The sequence below is a fragment of the Solenopsis invicta genome, chromosome 2, assembly GCF_016802725.1.
Source record: "Solenopsis invicta isolate M01_SB chromosome 2, UNIL_Sinv_3.0, whole genome shotgun sequence".
Lineage (NCBI taxonomy): Eukaryota > Metazoa > Arthropoda > Insecta > Hymenoptera > Formicidae > Solenopsis > Solenopsis invicta.
Window position 1 is genome coordinate 12,755,434 of NC_052665.1, and position 21,333 is coordinate 12,776,766.

The following is a 21,333-nucleotide window of genomic DNA, read 5'->3' on the forward strand; positions in this document are numbered from 1 at the left end:
ACCATTAAAATAATTATAAGATGCTCAAACTACTAGTTGCTACTCTTTATCAGAATCTGATCATCCGTATTAAACATCATTCACTGATTTGCAGTGCTTTATTTATAACTGTGGTCATCAGTGATTATTCTCTGTCTATTAGAGATTACGATCAAAAGGGCGAGGAAGGGTACTCTCACTTATCAGTGTATTACCAATAAAAGACAGCATCAATCACTGTAATAGTTACAAGTATAGCGCTGACATCAATAAGAATTTACTGATTCCGATTTAAAGAGAAGAATTTATTTTATAGCATTGCTCATCTTAAACTTTATTCATATTTATTTTGATAACCTAACAAAATTATTTTCAGATCTGCATCTAGCTAATTTTTAGATAGTCCAATAAAATCGTTCTTCAGTGTGACAATCACAGACATATAGCACTGCGAATCAATAAGTTTTAATTTAAAAAGTACTGTACCCCATCGTTATGTCTCTTCTTGGGGTATCAAGTTGTCTTTCTCGAACAAATCCACCAGTAATCATAGGATTGCGAGACAGACAGGAGGTCGGCGAACGCGTTTCGTGGATTGCGAGACGCGTAAGAAAGAAAGCTCATAGATTCTCTTGGTAACAGCAGTCAGCGAGCTGCTGTCCCGACTTATTTTCGCTGGACGCGAACGTCGAAGACAACAAAAGTACCTCGACGGAGCAGATGCATGGCATGTGCTACGAACCGACACCAGATGCCCCATTGGCGTAGAGAGATCCCTCCTCGACGGACGACCCCGATAGAGGTGCACGGCGCGCGATTCCTTTCAAGCTAGTCGCGTGCCAGATCCACAACCGTTTCTTCGTTCGCGTATGTTCCCTTCCACAAGTCCCATCACACATGATGTCGCGGGCCGTTGGTACGTTGGGAACGTCCGATGAACTAAACAGCTTTTTTCAACTTTACTTGTCAAGTCTAGTTTTCTTTTTTACTGCACTTACTGGTTAACATTTTCAAACATATTCCAAAACTTACACAATACATTTATTATATATACAACGTGTCGCATTTGCGACAAATTGAAAACGAAATTTCTCTGACCAGTTGACTGATGACAAAAAAAAAATAGTAAAATTGGTTTATTCGCTTGACGAACATCTTATTAAAAACTTGCCATTTTATTATAAAAATGTTACATTTATATCATCATGTGAACGCGACATACACACAATGTTCGGTGTGACAAAATTTTAAATAAATTTCAAATTGTGCCCCTGATTTGATTCGTTAAAATCCGATTGAAAAGTAATTCAAATCAGATTTCTAGTAAATGTCTAATAAGTACAGTTTTCGCGGCGCTTAATGAACGCTTAATGAACGATTCGGCCAAGTTTAAGTTTAAGGACTGGGATGACGAGAACGAGACGACGGGCTTAATTAATTTAGCGGTCGTTTATTTACTGGTCAATGTTATCTACAGAGCTTTATTGTAAAAGTAACAATAGTCGTGTATAAGTTAAAACGATATCATACATATGTACAGCTTACTATTCGGTCGCGTGGGAAGAGCATACGACTACTTCCCGTGAAAAGAAAAATCTCGCGCGAGGAAAAAAAAATATCTTAAAAGTTTCTTCGCAGTATCCACTTCACAGTCGTATCTCGATCCTTCGCATTCGATCGATCACGACGTAAAGTCTCTTTGAAGATTCTTCGACAAGTGACGCACGATCGAGGTCGATCGTCGATCCTGAATCACTGGCGACGATCAGTTTCATTTATGTCGTTTCAATTTGCTTTCGCTCTTTTTATTAACGCAGGATCGATTCAACGTTTACGCTGCAATCGATGCACGATCCTGATCAATTTCTCATACATGAGAAATGACGCGATCGTACGATCTAAATAACGATTAAGATGGAAATTTCTGAGGTCTCACGATGAGCTTTCGCAGATGGCCAACATGCGTTATTATTTAAACACAGCATTACTCTAAACCAAACCACCCATATTATGATACCATTAACGTTGTTAGTCCGTTAGCAATGGCGACATTTTTTAACTGTTTTTAGTTTCTTTTTGTTTACAAGTAATTATAAATTGAGACTCGCTCAAAAATTTTAAAGATAAAATAATAATTTTCAAACGTTAGACATTAAAAGAAATACGTATATTTGAAAATATTTTGTTACGTAATGTATTTATCTAGTTGGTAAATTTACAGCTTGCGTCAGTTTGAACCTCACGCGAGGGTTTACGTATTAAGAAGAAAAACACGCGTCAGAGCATCTGAATTAAATGACTCATCGGAGACCTCTTCCATGCCGTCTTTCTTTCACAAATAAATATTCGCTAATCTACGACCGAATAAGTTCCTATCTAAATCTCTGAGCTCTCGTCGTCTCTCGCCTAATCCGAATTATATACAATATTTTCGGGGCTAAAACGTTTCTCTTTCCTATTGTCGACACTGTAACCAATTTCTTCGTATACGATCCGACTAAAAAATCGTTTCGCGCATAATCGCCGGCAGAACGTGCAACAATTAAAAAAAAAAAATCGATTTCTTAAATCGCTTAAAAAAAAATTATTTGTAAACATAATTTATAAATAATTATAGTTGTCTCTTTTTTCTTATTATTTTTATTATATAAAAGTAATTTCGAAAATGTAAAAATTCACTTCCCGTAACAACCAAAAACGATATTTTGCAATATTCTGTCGGCGATCACCGATACTTATCTCACTTCTTTCACGTATCAAGTACTTAACGTTTTCTTTTCTCTGTTATCCCGCTTATCGTAGTTTAACTTTTTTTCGATCACTTTTTTTAGTTATGATAGATTAACCTAGGAATTTGTTTTAAGATAATTCTAGTTGTGATTTGCCGGACGTGTTTCTCTACAGTTCGATGATTCTAACTGCTAGAAGTATTTTTTTTTAATGATGCCCGAAGCCGTCTTCTCGGGAAGTATCGTTAGGAATTAACTATCATCTTTTTGAAAACAAAAATAGAAAAAGAGACATCTTAATTGATTTAAGACGTTTGTTGATGAATTTTAATATTTTCAACATTTCGTTACAAAAAGAAAGCGTCCATATCGATCCAGCGTATGAACGCTCATTATTCGAAATTATAAGGTCGAAAGGTGAAAACAGACTCGCAGCGTCTGCGAGTAAGCGTCAAACTGACGCTTCAGTCTGAACGTATGTCTAACAATCAACGCAATGTTTCAACAAAAATAATGATATATCGAATTAATAACTATATCCAATTAATCAATTCTCAGCAATGTAGAAAGATAGAAAAATCAAGGAGGGCGGATAATAATCGAATTATTTACGATGTTAAATAAATCTTTATAACTGAAAAAAATTAAAATTTTCCTTCCAACGGATGAAGGAGAAAAATGTAAGAAAGCGAATTGTCTTGCGCAAACGATTACACAACACGCCACGTCCTTATGCTCGCTTTATTTTAAATAATAAGATTAATTTACCTCAGATTTCTCTCTCGAAAATTCTTTAACGAGATACGTCGCATAAGTAATAAATTTAATCGCTCTCTACCTTAATGTTGAAGCCTCATCAATCCAGAAGCAGACTCATGTCCTGCGACTTGGCGTCCGTATACTCGGTGTATTGAGTGAACGCTCTCTCCCTCTGCAGATCTAAGTGATTCTTCATGGCGATAACAGTGGGATGATGAAGCGGTAGGCCCTCGTCTTCGACGAGATATCGGACAGCCTCGGTGGCGCAAGCGTCCCATCCTGCCGTCCAGGAATCGGGATTCCGCTCCTGTTGGCTGCCGAAGGACTTTCCAGCCTGCGTGGACGCTGAATCGTTCGACCACAGGCGGTGATCTAAGCTCGAAGAATCGAAGGTTCGACCATGCGCTTCCTGACAAAAGTTCCCGAAGTTTGTAAACTTTGTGAAATTCGCGTTTTGCTCATCGAGGTCGTCGAAAAAGTCGAGATCGTGACCGAAATCATTTTGACGAACGGATGTTTTTGAATGGTCCACTTGGTCCTGAAGGCAACCGCGGCCGAGATAACTCGTATCCTGCAGCATCTCCACGTTGCGCATCGTACTTTGATCTTGATACGCCACTCTGTTGCTCGAGGATTGTTTCTGGGAGTACTTGAGTTCCTGGGCTAGGGAGGCGGCAAGTTGATGCAGCAATTCGGTATTATCCGTTTCCTCGTCATCTTCCTCGAACTCGTCGATGTCCACCTCAACACCCTCGTCCTCTTCCGACGACTGAAGATCCTCATCGTCTTCGTCCATGCCTAACAAGGTCAGTAACCGTTCGGCGGCATCTACGCAGGTTGCAAACGGCCTAGATTATCTGTTATTGCGAGAAGATGGACTCGAAGAAATGAAACCCAAAGGACTCGACGATTTTTTAACAAAGATCGATTCCTCAAAGGTATCCGTTAAATGAAACTAATGAAGCAATTCTTCTAATCTACATATAAGATAAAATCGAAATTCAAAATTAATAACTGATATGTCAATGATAAGATTCAAATTACGCTCTTTTAAAATTTTATTTTACTTTTGTATCAAACTTCAAGAATTTGTAATCTCCGATTTTTTGATCAGTTATATCAAAGAACTTTTATCAAGGAAAAAGTTAAAAATGTCAGATGTACACTGAGAAAAAAAGTTGAAGTATGAGTAGTGGCAAATATTACGACGTTTTCTTTGATTGGTTATAAAAAAAATTTGATTTAGTGTGATGACGAAATATACATTTCTGTTAAATATATCTCATTTTTCTTATTAATTGATTTATTTGTTAGAAATAAAATATTATCCTGCTTGAATAAAAATTTTTTTTCAGTGAAATAAATTTATATTCTATAAATAAATTTTTAAGTGTCTTTTTCTCAGTGTACTCTCTAAATTTTGTAGAAATAAATCTTGACTCTTATTATAGTGATAAATCATTCGAAAAATTGCGCAAGCTCAATTTGTACTCTTTCAGACGTTTCATTTTACGAGATTTAGAGAGTATACTGTTAAATGTTAATGACTTAAATTGAGAAAAAAGTTGTTAACTTGACATTTTAGTTTACAATGAATTTACCTATAATTTATATAGAAAACATGCGATTGCATTGATTCAAATGACTAAAATAGATAAAATAAATGATAGAACTTACAATTAGTTTAAAATTTGAAAAAGTATAGATTATAAGATATAAATATTTGATTAAATAATTTTAACCAAATATTAAATGATTGAAGAAATATTAATGCATATTAACGTATGCACCTAATAAATAATAAACTAATATTGAATCAAATTTTTAAAATACATTTAGTTAAATTGTTAAATTTCATTGTTTTAGTTAAATTAACGACATATTGAGTAAGCAATATAGAAGTAATTTAAGAATAACTCAAATTGGATACAATTTGACATTACGACTTTAACAGTGTATATCAGAAATATTTCGCAGACGAATAAAGAAGTTGATTCAGAGAATGATAATCCACCGTGAACCTCGTTAAGTCCCCGGATGCCCGTATTGAGATTCTCCCGAAAAAGACGAGACTTCGCAGATGCATCGCGCGTGATAAAGGCGCGGCGGGCTCTCGCGTTGAATCGACGACAATGACCGGGAGAGTGCATTATTGTAACAACCGGACCGCGATTCGATGAGTAGCCCGCCGCAATGAGGCCGACGGCCCGGTTTTGCGGTCCTGTGGGAATCCTGCCCCATAAACGTCCCACGGGAACTACCTGTCGCCCGAAACCCACACCCTGTCGCATCCGCTCTGCGAATCGCCGATTTCGCACGAGTCTCTCTCCTCTTTCTCATCTCCCTCGTCCGTGTGTGGCGTGTCATAATGTGATTCGATGCATCGGTACCGTACGTGTGCATGTGTGTGTGTACCACTCGTCGTTCACACACCATCGCGAGAGCGGAAAGGTCGTTTCTCTCCGGCGAGGGTAACTTCGAGATACCTGTTCCTGGGAACGGGAGCGATTTCGATCAAAAAGAGGCGATTGATTAAGCTCGACCACAGGCTTCAGATAGAAAATTTTAATGACTTGGATAATTAACGTTGCAATTATAAAAGTTACCCAGTAAAGGATAACACGGATAAAGAAGTATATTTCGAGAAACTTAATTCAATTTTAAAATATATATGAAAAAACACTACGATTGATTTAATCAATGTTCCGAATTAAACATTGAAATAATAAAGGTACTTGCCACGCGATCATGGGAAAAAAATGTCATGTCAAAAAGGATAATCTAATTGCAAAAAATAAAACATACGTGAATCAATTATTTTAATAGCAATTTATATTAACGTAAACGACAATCGAAAAAGATCGAAAAAGAAAGTATAAGTTTTTAAATAAATTATCTACTCAATTTAATGTCTTCATTATTTCTATATCTTTTCTCGACGTCACAATCGACGTTTTTCAAACAGACGAGTACATATTACAACCCGCGCCGTACTTGTTCTTTTTTTTCTTGACGATAATAGAAAAGTCTGGACCAGTCGCGGGAGCGAGTTCGTTGATTCTTCTTTTTTTCGGGCATCTCTTTCTGTTTCCCTCTTAGGAAGGAGGATCAATGCGACTCTCTGTGCCGGACGTTCCCACAGGGATACCCGTATTTAAATGTCCTGTTCCTACAGTCTACGAGACGTAGTGAGGTTTGAATCGGGTTGGGTTAGGTTAAGCGACAATTTAAAGGGACTGAAAGACACCTAACGAACGTAGATTTCTTTCGTACCGTTTGTTTCTAGTCAAAAGATACGCGTAGACAGCAAAAAATGCAGATAGGGAACAAATAATATGCAAAAAAATATCAGTGATGTAAAATTTAGTCGATACATTTCAATCAGAAATTTTTCTCAAGTCTCACAAAGAAAGGTTTTTGAAATTTAAAAAAACAAAAAAAATTATAAAATTTTGATAATGCAAAGTTAAAAAAATTTATGTTAAATGTAATATATATCGTATGCCCTAAACGGTCCAATCAAATTTTTATGTTAATTTAATACAAGACAAATATGTAAAAAAGTAATATAAATATTATGTAAAAAATTATCAATATTTGAACAACAATATTTTGATTTCTCCAAAACCGTTAATAGAAAATTATGAAAAAAGGGGGTATCATCCTATACTATTAGGAATAATAATAAATAGAAAAAAAAATTTTTTCAAATAGAATTAATTCAGAATGAAAAAAGTTAATAAGATTTATCGATTAGAAAATATACCTAAAAACGTAATTATTTAATAATAAAACAAAAAGGAAAAGTAGGTCAATTTTTAGTTAATTTCACCCTTTTAGATGGAATTTGGACAGCAAAAAATAGTTTAGTCTGTGTATTGACAAAGTTTCATAATGTTTTGAATTTTTGAGTTAGGAATCTTTCCTTGTCAGTCAAGATGACATCATCTTGATCTTATTGTGACAATCGAATGTTACTTGGAAAATACTACTATGACATTATAGGTCAATAATGTGCATCGATTATTGTAATAACTTATCGCGTGTACAAGATGTGCATCTGCTCTGTTTAAAATTTATAAAATATATTTAATTTAACCGTATACAAAATATTTATTGTTGTTTTCGACGTAGGTGAAATTATCTTTAAATAACAGAATTATTTGTGTTTTCTCCACGCGAATGATTTACGATAACGTGACTATAAAATTATTATTCTTGATCGTGAATAATGATGTAGCATATTCTTTAAATTATAAATCAACTTTTATCGCGGTTAATCAATCGACGTCATCGTGACTACCGTAAATTTGTTTAAGCGTATTTTGGAGTTGCGTCATAATATATACCGTTTAGTGATATCGCCTGAAATTGCTCCGGCGAAGGAGGGCTATAATTCTTGTTGGCGAATAGAAATTCTTGTAGCTGTACGTACACAGAAAGCCGACATTAGCATAGAGAATTCATATTTCAGGGGAAGATCGGCCGAACTACAGTATAAACGGCAACGCAAAGCTATTCTCATAGCGAGCAGTGCCTGACTTATATTCCGTGATTAATGACGTCGACCTAATAAATTTTAATGGCTCACTCGCGCGTATCGTTTTACGAATAAATACGAGTACAAAGTTTCGCAGTGTTGCGCTATTACAGAGAAGGTATCTACATCATTTGCACCTTATTAAAAGTTTTAATCGAAGCGACTCGAATATTGCGCTTTCTGGTGAATCATTTTATCGCCTTGAAAATCTCTCTATTCAGCAAACTAATTAAGATGGTTGTTATCCAAATAAAGAAACAAGCTGTTTTACACATGAAAGTGAAAAATATGATATGTGAAGGCTTCTTTAAAAAAAAAACCAATTGCAGTAAAATTTATACTTTACTTTTAAAATATGCTAACATTATTTATATTATAACAAACCATTTAAGATTAAACAAAACTAAAATAAAAACCTATTTACAAGCTTATTATCATAATCTTGTTCAGAACATTTGCACGATAACTCTAGAGTATAACAAATAGAAAGAAACAAAAAATAGTACAGCTATTCTCACGCTCAAAAAAGTCGTTAAAAGAAAACGACAGGGTTTAACATTATTATAGGAAACGATGATGTTTTTCAACACGGCACAGTAAGAATTTTCTAGAGCGCGAGAACCTCTCTCTTGCTAGGGAAGCACGCCCTTATATATGATGTCGTAAAATATATCCACTTCAGTTTAAATCTTAAAGAGAGGCCAAATTTACTATGTTCATAGGTTAACTTCAATTTATTCGTTATCTCGGAAAACAATTTCACGAAAATAGATGACAAAGCTATAAGAAAAAGTAACAAAAATATCGTAATTTTATCGTTTAATTATATAATAATGTGTACAATTAGAAACTATCACATTTGAAATTTTAACGCAATGAGCAAACATACTTATTATCATGTTCTCATTTGAAATTCACATTTTATAAGTATTTTATAAGAGCCACTGTGTATTATGTATTATATTTTATTGTCGTTCATACAAAACAGAGAAATAAAAATATCGGCTGTTTCAAATACTGAATTTTTTAAATTATTTACATTTTTAATGGGTTATGTTTTTACAATTGTGCAATTGTCTGTCTAGACACAGATATTTATAATGTCAAGTGTTTATATAAAAGTACAAGAAATAAATTACCTCGTATTGTACGTGAATTATCCGTGATGTCAGTGGCTAAGTTGACAAAGTCCTCCAATCCTCCGCTATCTTCTCCGCTATCCCCTCCACAGTCCATCATTGTATCCTGTACAAAATAATATAAAGAAAAATCTATTCAAATGAAATATGCTACAAATATCAAGCTTAAAATTAAATAAAAATAAATAAAAAATCTATTTTTGGTTTGTGACACGTTTAATCATTTTCAACTGAGAGAAAATTAATAACTAAATAAATTTGATCGAAGCTAAATTACCTAAAGCAAAATTGATAGTGTAATGAAAAGTTATACGTAAATTGTCAAATATCGCTGTTTCGCTAAAACAAGCATATTCGCGACTTAAACAGTACGCGTATATCACAATTAAAGCGCATGGAATTTAATTAAAATTCGTGTGAGTTACGTTCATATTAAATAACATGACAAAATGTTATAAATGTAAATTAAATATAATTGATGAACATAAACACATGACAGAATATAATAGTAAATCGTAACAACCGGATTAAAATTTTATTTAAAAGTTTCCAAAAAGTTTTCAAAATTCAACAGTCAATTTCAGACAAGAATTTGACGTTGTGAAATTAAATGTTGTAAATTACTGCATTTTGTAACAGAATTATTATGGTAAAGTAATGCCGATTTAATGCCGTTATTTATATAATTTTTATTCAACGCTATATCTTAATGACACTCGAAATTATCTCCGAGCCATCAATTTGCCGCTAAATTTAGTAATTCGCAAGGAAGCGCTGTTAGCGCAATTTCTTCGATCGAGAAAAGCTTTCTCTGAAACAATTACTGATAATATGACCGCCTATAGGGATCTCAACAATTTCTCTCGATGACAAGTCCTTTGATGTCACAATTATCAGTTGTAAATTACAAAGTTCTTTTACAAACTTACAAAATGAAATAATTTATTTGATGTTATTTTCTTTATTCCTTAATATATGTTGGAAATAAAATTTGCAAAATAATAATAAAATAAATTTTAATTTAAATATATCTGTGTATTATTTTATATTTGTGTTACTTTATATTGTTAATATTATATATCTTTTCCTTTTTCTTCTCTCTTTTTTTTATTATAAATCTGTTTCCTCATAGATATTCTGGTAAATATAACGTTTACAATCTTCGTTACGTCATGTTTTCAATTGTTAATTGATGTGTTCGCGTTAATTTGAATGATTTGCCAATCCTACACTTGTTTCAATTCACTCGCAGCTCTACACATGGTACATTTTCCAACTGTGAACGGATTAACAATAGAAAATCACCAATACTTTCACCTATTTTTTTATATGACGCGTACACATAATAGAAATTCCGACATCTGATTAAAATAACAATATTCAATCCTTCCTTAAAGACTTTGCTATCAATTGGCTAAAAAGTTAGTTTTACGAGTAGCCTTACTTCTTTGCAAAATTTTGAAAATTTATTGCTTTCAGCACAAAAGCTAAAACAGGAAGAGCTGTTAGTTCCAGCAAGCGTGTAAATAGTATTTTATGAGTAACACAATGACTGGCAATAAATAAAAGACAAACGAAGAACCACAAAAGAGCCACAGACTAAGACAAGTCATTGTGTTGCATTCTATTGTACTTTGTGTGAAAATGTGGAAAAGGCATTTCTGCTGCCCGTCTAGATCTTGAAGACGTCAGTTTAAAATGAAATTTATAACTAAAGTGTTAGAAAATTTTAGAAAGGCTTTCCTGGTAAATTATAAAAATCAAACTTAACATTCGAATGTCGCCACGCCAATACGAATTCCCTTGAATCGGTGAAAGCGAGAACGCGGAGAAAGTTTGCGAATGGGTTAAAATGATCATGCCGCCGGTCATGACGAGAATTTAAGAACGGAAATTGCACCGCGCGAAATAAGAGAGAAAGAAACGTAACGGACGATCGATAGTAAAGATATGGATCAGATAATTTCCCGATCAGATAACTTTTTGACATAATGACAGTTATAACGATCGCAATCTTCATCTAAGTTGTCTTTTAGTAAAGTAAATGCTTCTAATATGTAATAAATTAAAAAATTTTTTTATTCGCGTTATTTATTAAATTTAATTTTTAATAAATTATTTTAAAATAAAATATATCATTACATTTGAATTTAACATGATATTAACAATACTTTAGACTATATTTATATTATCGAATGAAACATTTCAACACATTTTTTCCAACGTAAGTATTTTATGTGTTATGTGTTTCTAATATGAGCGTTACCGATTGCAATCCATCTTAAAATAAACAAAAGTACAACTTTATTTAATACATATTGATTTGTAGATAGAAACCGATAATTTATTTATTAATGACAATTTCATAAACTGAAGTTATTATTTTATTTTAACCTTTTGTATTCTTAGTAAAGAAGAACGAAATGAGATAAGGCAAAAAAAAACAGTAAAAAATATACCAAATATGCGATAGATTCATGAGTTTTGTGAAGTTATTAATATTAATTTTATACATTCTCTTTGTCTTAAAAAAAAAAGAAAAAATATAAGTAATATTGTGAAGTATAAATAATGTACATTTATAATATTTCCGACAAAATAATAGCTTCAATTTATAATATTATTGTTATGGATAAATTATTGATTCGTATAAATCAATATGTATTACACAAGTAATTTACATTGATTTAAGGCAACTTTAATCATTCATTTAAGACAATGTAAGTATTTTACATTCATTTATTCTAAGACTGCAATCGGAAACGCTATTAAGAATGTGTCATTCGTACAGTCTATGCAAAAAATGACTAGAATTGAAGATGTGTCAATATTTGTACTGTTTGTATAAAAAATAAATTATACATATGTGTGTGTATGTGTGCGCGTGTGTATGCAAAACTACTCGATCTAATAATATCAGTATTTATATTTAACAATTTTATAGTTTATTTCTTTCATTTGTCAACATTTTTCATTTGTATAATATTCTCGATGAAAAATTTTTAATATGGCATAAATCTAACTTCAAGAAAATAAAACATGAATGCCAAAATTATTTTGTAAATATTAATTAAATCAAAAATATTTAAAACAGCTCATATGTTAATATTTAAAAAAGTACAATACGTAGCAAGATATATCAAATTTTAGTAAACTTTATTTACTTATATTGAAAATTGACTTAAATAATCTTAAATACTTAATAAACTTGTTTTAAAAAAAATGAAAATTTTCTCATTGTATCTTCAATATTTTTTTTTGTCATAAGTTTTAATATCATACATTCCTAAACAACACATAGTCACACAAAATTGAGATATACGACATTCTTTGCAAAAATATTTGTAACACACGTCTTTTAGACGTCTCTAAGAAGTCACATATTCTGATTTATATACTTTATGTCGATTTCCATTAGAGCATATTAATAGATGAAAACATACTACTTCTTATTAAAATAATTTTTAATCCAGATAGAAAATCGCCAAACTTTGTTTATTACTTTTTAATGCAATATAGAACAATCTATAATTTTTTCATAATTTCTCATTATTTTAAAAATTGAGTAATACTTCTTTAAAAATATTAAAAAGTGCGATGACCGATTTTGTTTTGTTTCGTCACGTACTAATTATCGCCATTAAGAAAAATTGCCTTAATGATCACCATAACCGGAATCGATACACTCGCAGACTCTAGCTATAACTAATTACTTTGATATGGAAATGAACTGATCTCCATCACAATGTTTTTGCTGCCAAATTAGGAGCAAGCCCGACCGCTCGATGTGGATCGATATGCAAACGAGAGATTATTGTAAATTTCCGCCGTTGTGGCTGCTTCCTAAGTCGATCGTCGTGAAGATAATCGAAAGATCGACGGAACTGAAACCGTAGAAGGTTAAAATGTAACAAACACGAAAGCCGATAATATCTTTGTCGCTGATATTTCTCGTGCTTAAACTTCTGCGATTAAATGGACGCAATAAGTAACGCATGCAAATTCGCGTGCATCTCGTCGCGTTCGCGTCATTTCGCATAATCGAGATGACCGAAAGCGCGAGAAGTATGTACGCTCTAATCGATACACGAAGGAGCGAAAATAGATCTCGGGCCCGCCTTCTCTCCACAGTCCCCGAGTTTTCGCCTCGGAAAGGTGAATGGACCACTTCGAGTACAAGGTACAGTTGTGATGTAAGTTATGCTTGGCAGTCGATACCGAGCTAAATCGTATTCAGCCAATATATGCAAATCTCTCACGATTCGGAATAAAATTTTATATTTTCGGCCGGATTAGCAATGCATGTCGTCATCACAGCAAGAAACAAGGGTATGCTTAAATACAATTGATACACGCAAACAAGAGCGTATACGCCGAAGGCCTTTCGTGACGGTTGTAATATTTGGGCTATCGATCGCGAGTAAAATGCTAGTTTACTTTGGTTAACGAATCGCAGACACGCTCGACTAACAGCAAAATAATTGAACACAATAATCCGTTTGATGATATTACGACGAAAATAGTCGCAAAACTGAACAAAAATATGTGAGCCTGAGAAACTAGATCAGCGCTTAATATAACACTCGAAGTAAATTTATGTATTTAAATCTATAAAATATTTTATGAGGTTTTAATCTTTATTACTAAAATTTTTCAATATTCGTTTCTCTTATATTTAACTTTATTAATTTTTATATAATAAAAATAATTGAAAGAACTTATTCCCTTTAATATCTGCCAAAAAATATTGAAAATTAAGTACCTATTAAATCTACTAAAACTACCTATTAATGCAAATCATAAGTCGGATGATCGATCCTGTATTATGCCGCCAGGGACAAACGCATTTTTCATTCGAGCAAAATAATAAATGGAAATGCGATTCGATTATATAAACTGATAAATAAAAATGAATGTAAATTCCTCATTTTTCCATGTAGAAGCGAATTTTTCTCATTTAAAACGTTTTTCGCAAATAGCATGCAAATCTCGAAGTAAATAACGACTACTCATAATTTTCTTTTATCTTTCTTTTACAAAAGGTTCATCGAATCACGTTTATCTTATACGGATTACCAATTCATCTAATTAATGCGCATCGCAAAATAGTACGCAACACGCGATAAAAATAAAAAATCGCAAATAAAGTTTACATGTTGGTGCAGACAGGTGCGGATAAGGCAAATGATTGCGAATGTATGATTGCGTCTTACAAAAATCTACAACACATCGGGTTACTAAAATATCCTTCAAGGATATCAAGACAACAACTACAGTGTGAAAATTAAATGTTTGGAAAAAACAAACAAAATTAATTAAAATTCATTAAGGATGTGTCGGCTATATCAGCTAACTACAAGCTTCTTAAGTTTACTCCTTTTTTTTAATCAACAAGAAAATTTAGCCCTGAAACCAGCTGCAAAAAAGATAATAAAAAATTTAGCTTGTAATGACTTTGTAACGAGAATTCACCCTACTTTGCTGCAGTTTTAAGTAAATAACTTTTAAATGAATGAATGGATCTAAATGAACTGCACGAATATTTATTAGAGAGTTTCATTAGTAAAAAATGTGATGTAATTTGTAATGCTACTTTCTCATGAAATTTGCAAGTAAGTATTATACAAAGCGCCATTTTCTAGAGCAAACAAAAATTTAAATAACTTTTAATCCAATAAGAGTATTATGCTCAAACTTTACGCAGACTTTCAAACGCAATAATAAAACAATTTATGAAATTTTTTAATTTTCGATAACACTTTGAGCTCTGACACATACATCCTTAAATCTTTGCGATTCCAATTGAAGATAGAAGGATTAATAATCAGAGAACCAAAGTAATTTTCAAGAAAGCAAGTTTTTCTCCCGAAGTTCTTTCAATTCCGTTTTCTAATCATATTCTTGCAAAAGAGAATTCTCTTCCATCTTTATCAAGACTTTCAGGTATAAATAGAACGCAGGCAGAATGCACGAAGGCGTATAAGTATAGCACATAGCAAAAAGACACGTTTGACTACTTCGATGCAGTCATATCTGTATTAGTTGCCGAATAGACGTAAGGGTGTAAATTGTCACGGATAACGCCGCCGATATTCCAAATTCGAAGAACATCGCGAATTAAAACAACGTTAACTTTTCGAGGAAAACACAGGACGTATCTCAAGAAACCTCATCAATTAATCTACATAATTATTTTGTTAGTCTAACAATATTTTCAGATCTGTATATAACTAAACTTTTAGATACTTTATCAAAACCGTTCTCTGTATGAGATTAATACATAATGCCAATTGAGTTTTTATTCGCCAAAAATAAAGAAACATTTTCACTGTATTTCAGTATTTCTTTATAAAACTAATGAGTTGCCTATTTTTTAATTTGAGCAAAATTTATACTTATTAACAGTAAAATGTATACATATATGAAAGTCTTGCCTTTGTAAAAACAAATGTACTTTAGGTTATCTTTCTCATTCTCAAGAAGATGGAAAAGACCACAAATTAAGTTGAATGAGATTCAACGAGAAATACTGCGAACGAGAAGAAAGATGAGGAGTTTTCAAAGATAATTGAAGTTCCAGAGGATTATTTGAACGAATTCGAAATTTCTTCCATCCATACAATATGTACAAATGTTGAAGTTGCGAAGAAACGGGGTGAAGCACCAGCGGAGGAGTGACTGCTACATTTTATGCAAGATCGCACTTCTCTCGCGAAGGATTTTTCTTTCTCTCAAAGTTTCGAAGAAGCACGGACATCGAGAATGCAGTTAACTGCAGAAAAGGGCGCATCCTTCGCGCAATAGGATTCAATTTGAAATTCTAATTCGCCCCAGCGTCGTTCCGATAGAATTTTAAGCGAGAAAACTCGCGGCGAGATGACTCGCGGCGCGAGAAGATTGCAGTCGGGAGATAAATAAGTAAGTAGATGCCAAGCAAGAGAAGAGCTTAGAATCCAAAGCGGATCTAAGATTCGTAAACAGGAAATTACATTTATCCGAATCGTATTAGGGCAATAGGCGCTTTAACAAAGGACGAGGAGAGAAAGGGGGTGAAACATCGCGATAAAGATAGCAATTTTTGTTGGCAGGGATTGATGTAACGTAATTTCACAGTATCAAATGAAAAGCGGGTAATAATGGTAATGCGCGTGTATAAATCGATGCATCCCTTTTATCATTAATAATGTACATCTACCCCCCAACTGGAGGAGGCTGAGAAACGACGGCGAGCCCGAGTGGGTGGGAAAAGCGGGAAGAAAAGGATGCTCTCCCCGTGTGCAATCCTCCCCGTCACATCGCCATAAATCGCGTATATCGCGCGGATAGAATCAAAACTATTTGCGACGGGCGAGAACGGTCGACGAGGGCGCTTCTCGCTTTAATGGAGATTTAAATCACCGAACGGAATTTTACGCGTTTGTCGCCGCGCGTCTCCATATAGAACTCGAAATGTCACTCTAATGGATGGATGGGAAAAGCGACCGAGGGAGAAAGAACGCGATTATTCGAACCCATCGATCCTCGCGCGTATCGCGAGAGGGGAAAAAAGAATTTTCGTTTTGCAATCGCGCCGAAAACGAACGAACGAACGAGCGAGCGAGCGAACGTGCAGCGCGGTGGAGAACGAATAAAAAACCGATTCGCCTGTTCGCAATCGATTTCGAGCAGGTGCACTTTGGCAGCCGAACGCGTCGCGCTTACTGCCTCCCGATGCATTCCACGATGCGATCGTAAATACAGACGATTATCGGACGGCGAATTGGAATTTTTCCGAGAATATCGCTCTTCTGCGAGGAATAGCAAAAATATATTACGAATTCAATGAACGTCAAATTGATGATCAATATTCAAATTAAAGCAAAGATATAAATTTTAAAAGAGATAAATATATTGCAGAAATAATATAAAAACAGCTGTAAATGTATCGGATTTGCTAATCGATATAAATAGCGTGTATTAATATTACCTAAGGCGATTAAATTAGTTAACGCAGAGTAAACATTTAAACAATTTTTTCTGCGTTTGCTCATTAAATCTTCGTAATCAACATTATCATTCATTGCGTTTTTAATATTTATCCTCTCTTGCTTTGGTTTTATTAAATTACATTTCGATATACTGACACTAAAGATAATCTAATATAGACCAAAACTATTTTATTTAGACAATTAAAATTAAACAAAAATTATAAATTCTTAAAAACAAAATTAAAAAAAAAAATAAAGTAGGTGTTTATGAGTCAAGCTTGTTTTTTGAACTACAATGTAATTACTACACTAAGAAAAAAAGTTATTAATTTGACTAAATTTTTCAACTTGATTAAATTTCTTCAGTTCAAATATTTATGTATTTACGTTAAATATACATGTATGTAGATAAGGTAAATATATAAATACTTAAATTAGAATTGAAGTATTTTATCCAGTGGAAAAATTTAGTCAAGTTAACAATTTTTTTTTCAGTGTAATTATTATTTAAATTAATGTCATAACATGTTTAGACATATTAAAAACCTAGCTTGGTTAAAAAATGCATTATTATTTATTTGATTTATAATCTGTTGAAGCACCTTTTCATTATTATTTTAATATATACCCTAGTCCATTTAATTATTATAGATACTGTATAAAGTATACATATTTCAAAGTCACAGAATGTTGTCTGTACGATAAATTAAAAAGAGTTCCTATTTGACGAAGCTATCGAGAAGATATCATTCACAGCAGCTTATCAATCTATCGTCAACAGTTTTGTGTACGTGGAAAATTTTTGTTAAATCTAAATACATATACTGCATCTTCAAAATAGCTCATTTAAACGTTTATGTTAATTTAACAAAAAGTTATTATATTTTAAAGTAATGTAAATATTATGTAAAAATTAACATAAAAAATGTAATATCACTCAAAAAAAATATTTAATTTTAAAATATTAAAATGTTTTATTTCTGTTTCCATTTTTTAAAAACTTGTAAACTTATTGATTTCAGCTTTAAACGTTTAAATAAAAATGACTTAAACGGTACGGTGTTTTAAATGCAAACACCGTTTAAACTATTTTTAAGTATTTGAAATCGGAAATAGAAATAAAACATTTTAATAGCTTAAAATTAAACACTTTTGAATAATTTTAACACAATTTGAAAATAGATATATTGTAAAAATCTTTCCTCAGAAAATTAACATTTATAATATGGTTGCATAATTTAAATACATTTTATGATCATTTACCAACTATGTATTTATATATAGTTTACATTTATATGTTTTAATCATGTAAATTATAGCTTTTAGTTATTATTATTACATAAATAGTAGACAAACGTTAAAAAAATAGTTATATTCACTCTAATTGCATTTATTACACAGATATGTTTATTTTGTTTTTAGTATCAATATCTTTATATTTTACTATAGTTGAAAAATTATCATAATTTAGAGTAAACAATTTTTTATAGTTGGTAGAATTATAAACAAGGTTATTATTACAAGGTTTGTAATAATAACAAGGTTATTATTACAAACATTACAGCAGTGATAACCGTAAAAATGGAGTTTCTAATCATAATTATTTTGTCATGCAATTATAGTCATTAATTCTAATTGCTTTTTTCTCGGTAATTATGAAAACTCTGAAAATCCATATAAAATCTATTTCCAACTTTGTAGTTGTAGTTATTTTTACCATACAAATTATAATTTTTATTAATACTTTAGCTATATTATTATTACATTAGTAGTAAGCGAATGTTGAAAAAAATATTACATTTACCATAATTAAGATTGTATATACTACATAGAAATGTTTATTTTATGTTTCCCATTAATATTTTAATATTTGAAAAATTATTACAATTTGCAGAGAAATGTTTTCATAATTGATAAAACTATAACGGCACTATTACAAACATTATAGCGGTAATAACTATAAAAATGGAGCTCTTATAATTATTTCGCTATGCAATCATAGTCACTACTACTAAACACTTTTTTCTCTAGTGATTATGAAATATGAAGATCCCGGAATCTGCATAAAATCTCTCTCCAATCGCTTTCATTCTTCTCGTCGAACATTCTTTCGACAAGAAGAACGTGATTTCGAGTCAATCGCGAGAGGAACACCCGGTACTAGGCGACACTGCCAAACAGCATCGCCCTTTACTCCGGAGCGATTTAAATGTCGTGTCGCGATGTCGTGCGTTTAAAGCGAGAGATACGTTCGCGGAAAACGTACGACACGTCTGAAATCTAAAAGTTCGCGCGTGCACGAATGAGTGAGCGAGCAACCGAGGACGTTAACGGCGGACGCTGCTGATTTACGCGTGTTACACCGCTGTGGTATTGTTACGTACCTCCGACAGGGCGTCCTCCATCATATCGCTCGTGTCTCTCATGACTCCCGATGGAAACTAGCACCGACAACAATCACTCAACGCCCACGTTCTCCACGCCGCTCCACGCGTGGCTCTCCTTTTTCCTCTATTTGTCTCCTTACTTTCCTCTCTTGCTCCGTTTCGCCGATGCGCGCGCGCGCGCACGCTCCTTCTCTCTCTCTCTCTCTCTCTTTTCTCTCCTCTCGAAAGAACGTTGGGTCCGCGGGTGTCGCGCTACGCGAGAACAGGAAGGCACACGATGACAAGTGCTCGCGACCAGCGTTTACTCCAGCAGCAGCAGCAGCAGCAGCAGCAGCAGCAGCACCGAGGAGGAATTCCGAGTGACGTCACGACACGCAACACATTTCCTCCATTGCCAGCGGGCGGGCAGGCGGTCTCTCGCGCGTTCGCCGCCGCCGCCGCTCGGCTTGCGTACCGCTACTACTATCGCACGGCTTTTGACGGATCGATCGTATCGCGACGTGGCGCTCTCCTGGGGCCGCTCGCGCCTCCTGCCCTGCCGCAACGTCGCCGCAACACCGTCCTCGCCGCGTCGTCGTCGCGATGAGTCTATTACGAAGTAAAGACGGCCTGGCCGCCGCGAGTGACCCGCGAGTACAACGACGTCGTTGCCCCGCGAATTTACGCGACGCTCACGATCCTACCGACGCACGGCACGGCGACGACGACGCACACTGCACTCGGCGCGACACCGCCACGGCGAATCTCAACGCAATGTCGTTTTTTTTTCTCCTCGCCGAAGAGCCCTTTTGGTAGCGGAGCAGCGCTTCTGGTACCGCTCGCCACCGCTCGCCACTCTCTACTCGTAATCCCGACGATCCATCGGTGTCCGCGACTTCGGAGACACTGGCCACGAGCTGCCACCGTGCCCGCGCGCTGGCAGGTAATGCCGAGTGCTGCAGGTCGAGACCCTCCTGCCAGAAGGCAGATTCTGCCACCATGACAGTCCCCAGCGCACGCTCACTCGCTCGCACTTGGGCCTCTCTGTCTCTCGACCGTTGCCTCCGTCGACCCTCTCTTCCTTACTCGAGCTCTCTTCGTAGCCAGATATTAACATGGTACATCCGAGACCATATACTCTCAATTTATATAAATTCTTTTATAATAAAGAAAATATTGTATATACAATTCCTGATTATATGTTATTAAACGCGTTAAAAATTTTTTTAATAGATTTTTTTTTAATTAATTAAATCGCTGAAAATAAAAACCATTTTTATTTTTACATATCTAGAATTTACAAATTTAATTAAATTTTTTGCAAATACTAATAAATCTTAAATAAATATTCGTGCAAAAGTTTATTTAGATCCACTACCACTTACTTGCTTAAAAATTATTTCCCTGAAACTGTATCAAAATGTTATTTACGTTGCATAAGCCAAATTATTCGTTGTTTTATTTTTTGCAACTGTTAGAACTAAAATTTTTTGTCATTGGAAAAAAGAAAAATAATCCAAAAAAGCTTTTTAATTTTAATAATTTTTAACTGATATTGTATAACGAAAACATTCTTAAGACAGTCAGTATTGTTACTAGTATTATTATCAATAGCTCAATTGCACAACACACTGAACATCTTTGTCATCTCTTCTACGATGACACTAAAATTCGATAACGCATATTTAGGCGCATGGCGCGTCTCATGTTATGCAAATCACCACAGAGATATGCAGAACGGCACAAACATTATCACATTGCTCTGTGCGACGTAATGAATGTTAATTGCCCGAAAGCGCTTGATCCTCGTCACTTAATGCTTATTGTTAGCTTGTGATACGACGCTCCAAATTT

At 33.9% G+C, this 21,333-nt stretch overlaps 1 protein-coding gene across 1 annotated transcript; it reads right to left on the bottom strand.

The window, feature by feature from the left end:
* Nucleotides 1–1,135: 1,135 nt before the first annotated feature.
* Nucleotides 1,136–19,729, bottom strand: LOC105196754. Its single transcript, XM_011162843.3, has 3 exons — nucleotides 19,498–19,729; nucleotides 9,147–9,252; nucleotides 1,136–4,295 (listed from the first exon to the last, which is right to left on the bottom strand). Exons 1-3 carry the CDS (start codon nucleotides 19,537–19,539, stop codon nucleotides 3,565–3,567), a joined length of 879 nt encoding a protein of 292 aa, XP_011161145.1. The 5' UTR covers nucleotides 19,540–19,729; the 3' UTR covers nucleotides 1,136–3,564.
* Between the last annotated feature and the right edge of the window lie 1,604 nt (nucleotides 19,730–21,333).

Bases quoted from the DNA above. Each gene is read 5' to 3' on its own strand.
- LOC105196754 (XM_011162843.3), bottom strand. From the start codon at position 19,539: ATGAGAGACACGAGCGATATGATGGAGGACGCCCTGTCGGAG. The intron at 9,253-19,497 runs GTACGTAACAAT...TATTTTGTACAG, and splicing joins TGGAGGACGCCCTGTCGGAG to GATACAATGATGGACTGTGG. The intron at 4,296-9,146 runs GTAATTTATTTC...CAACCTGCGTAG, and splicing joins TAATTCACGTACAATACGAG to ATGCCGCCGAACGGTTACTG.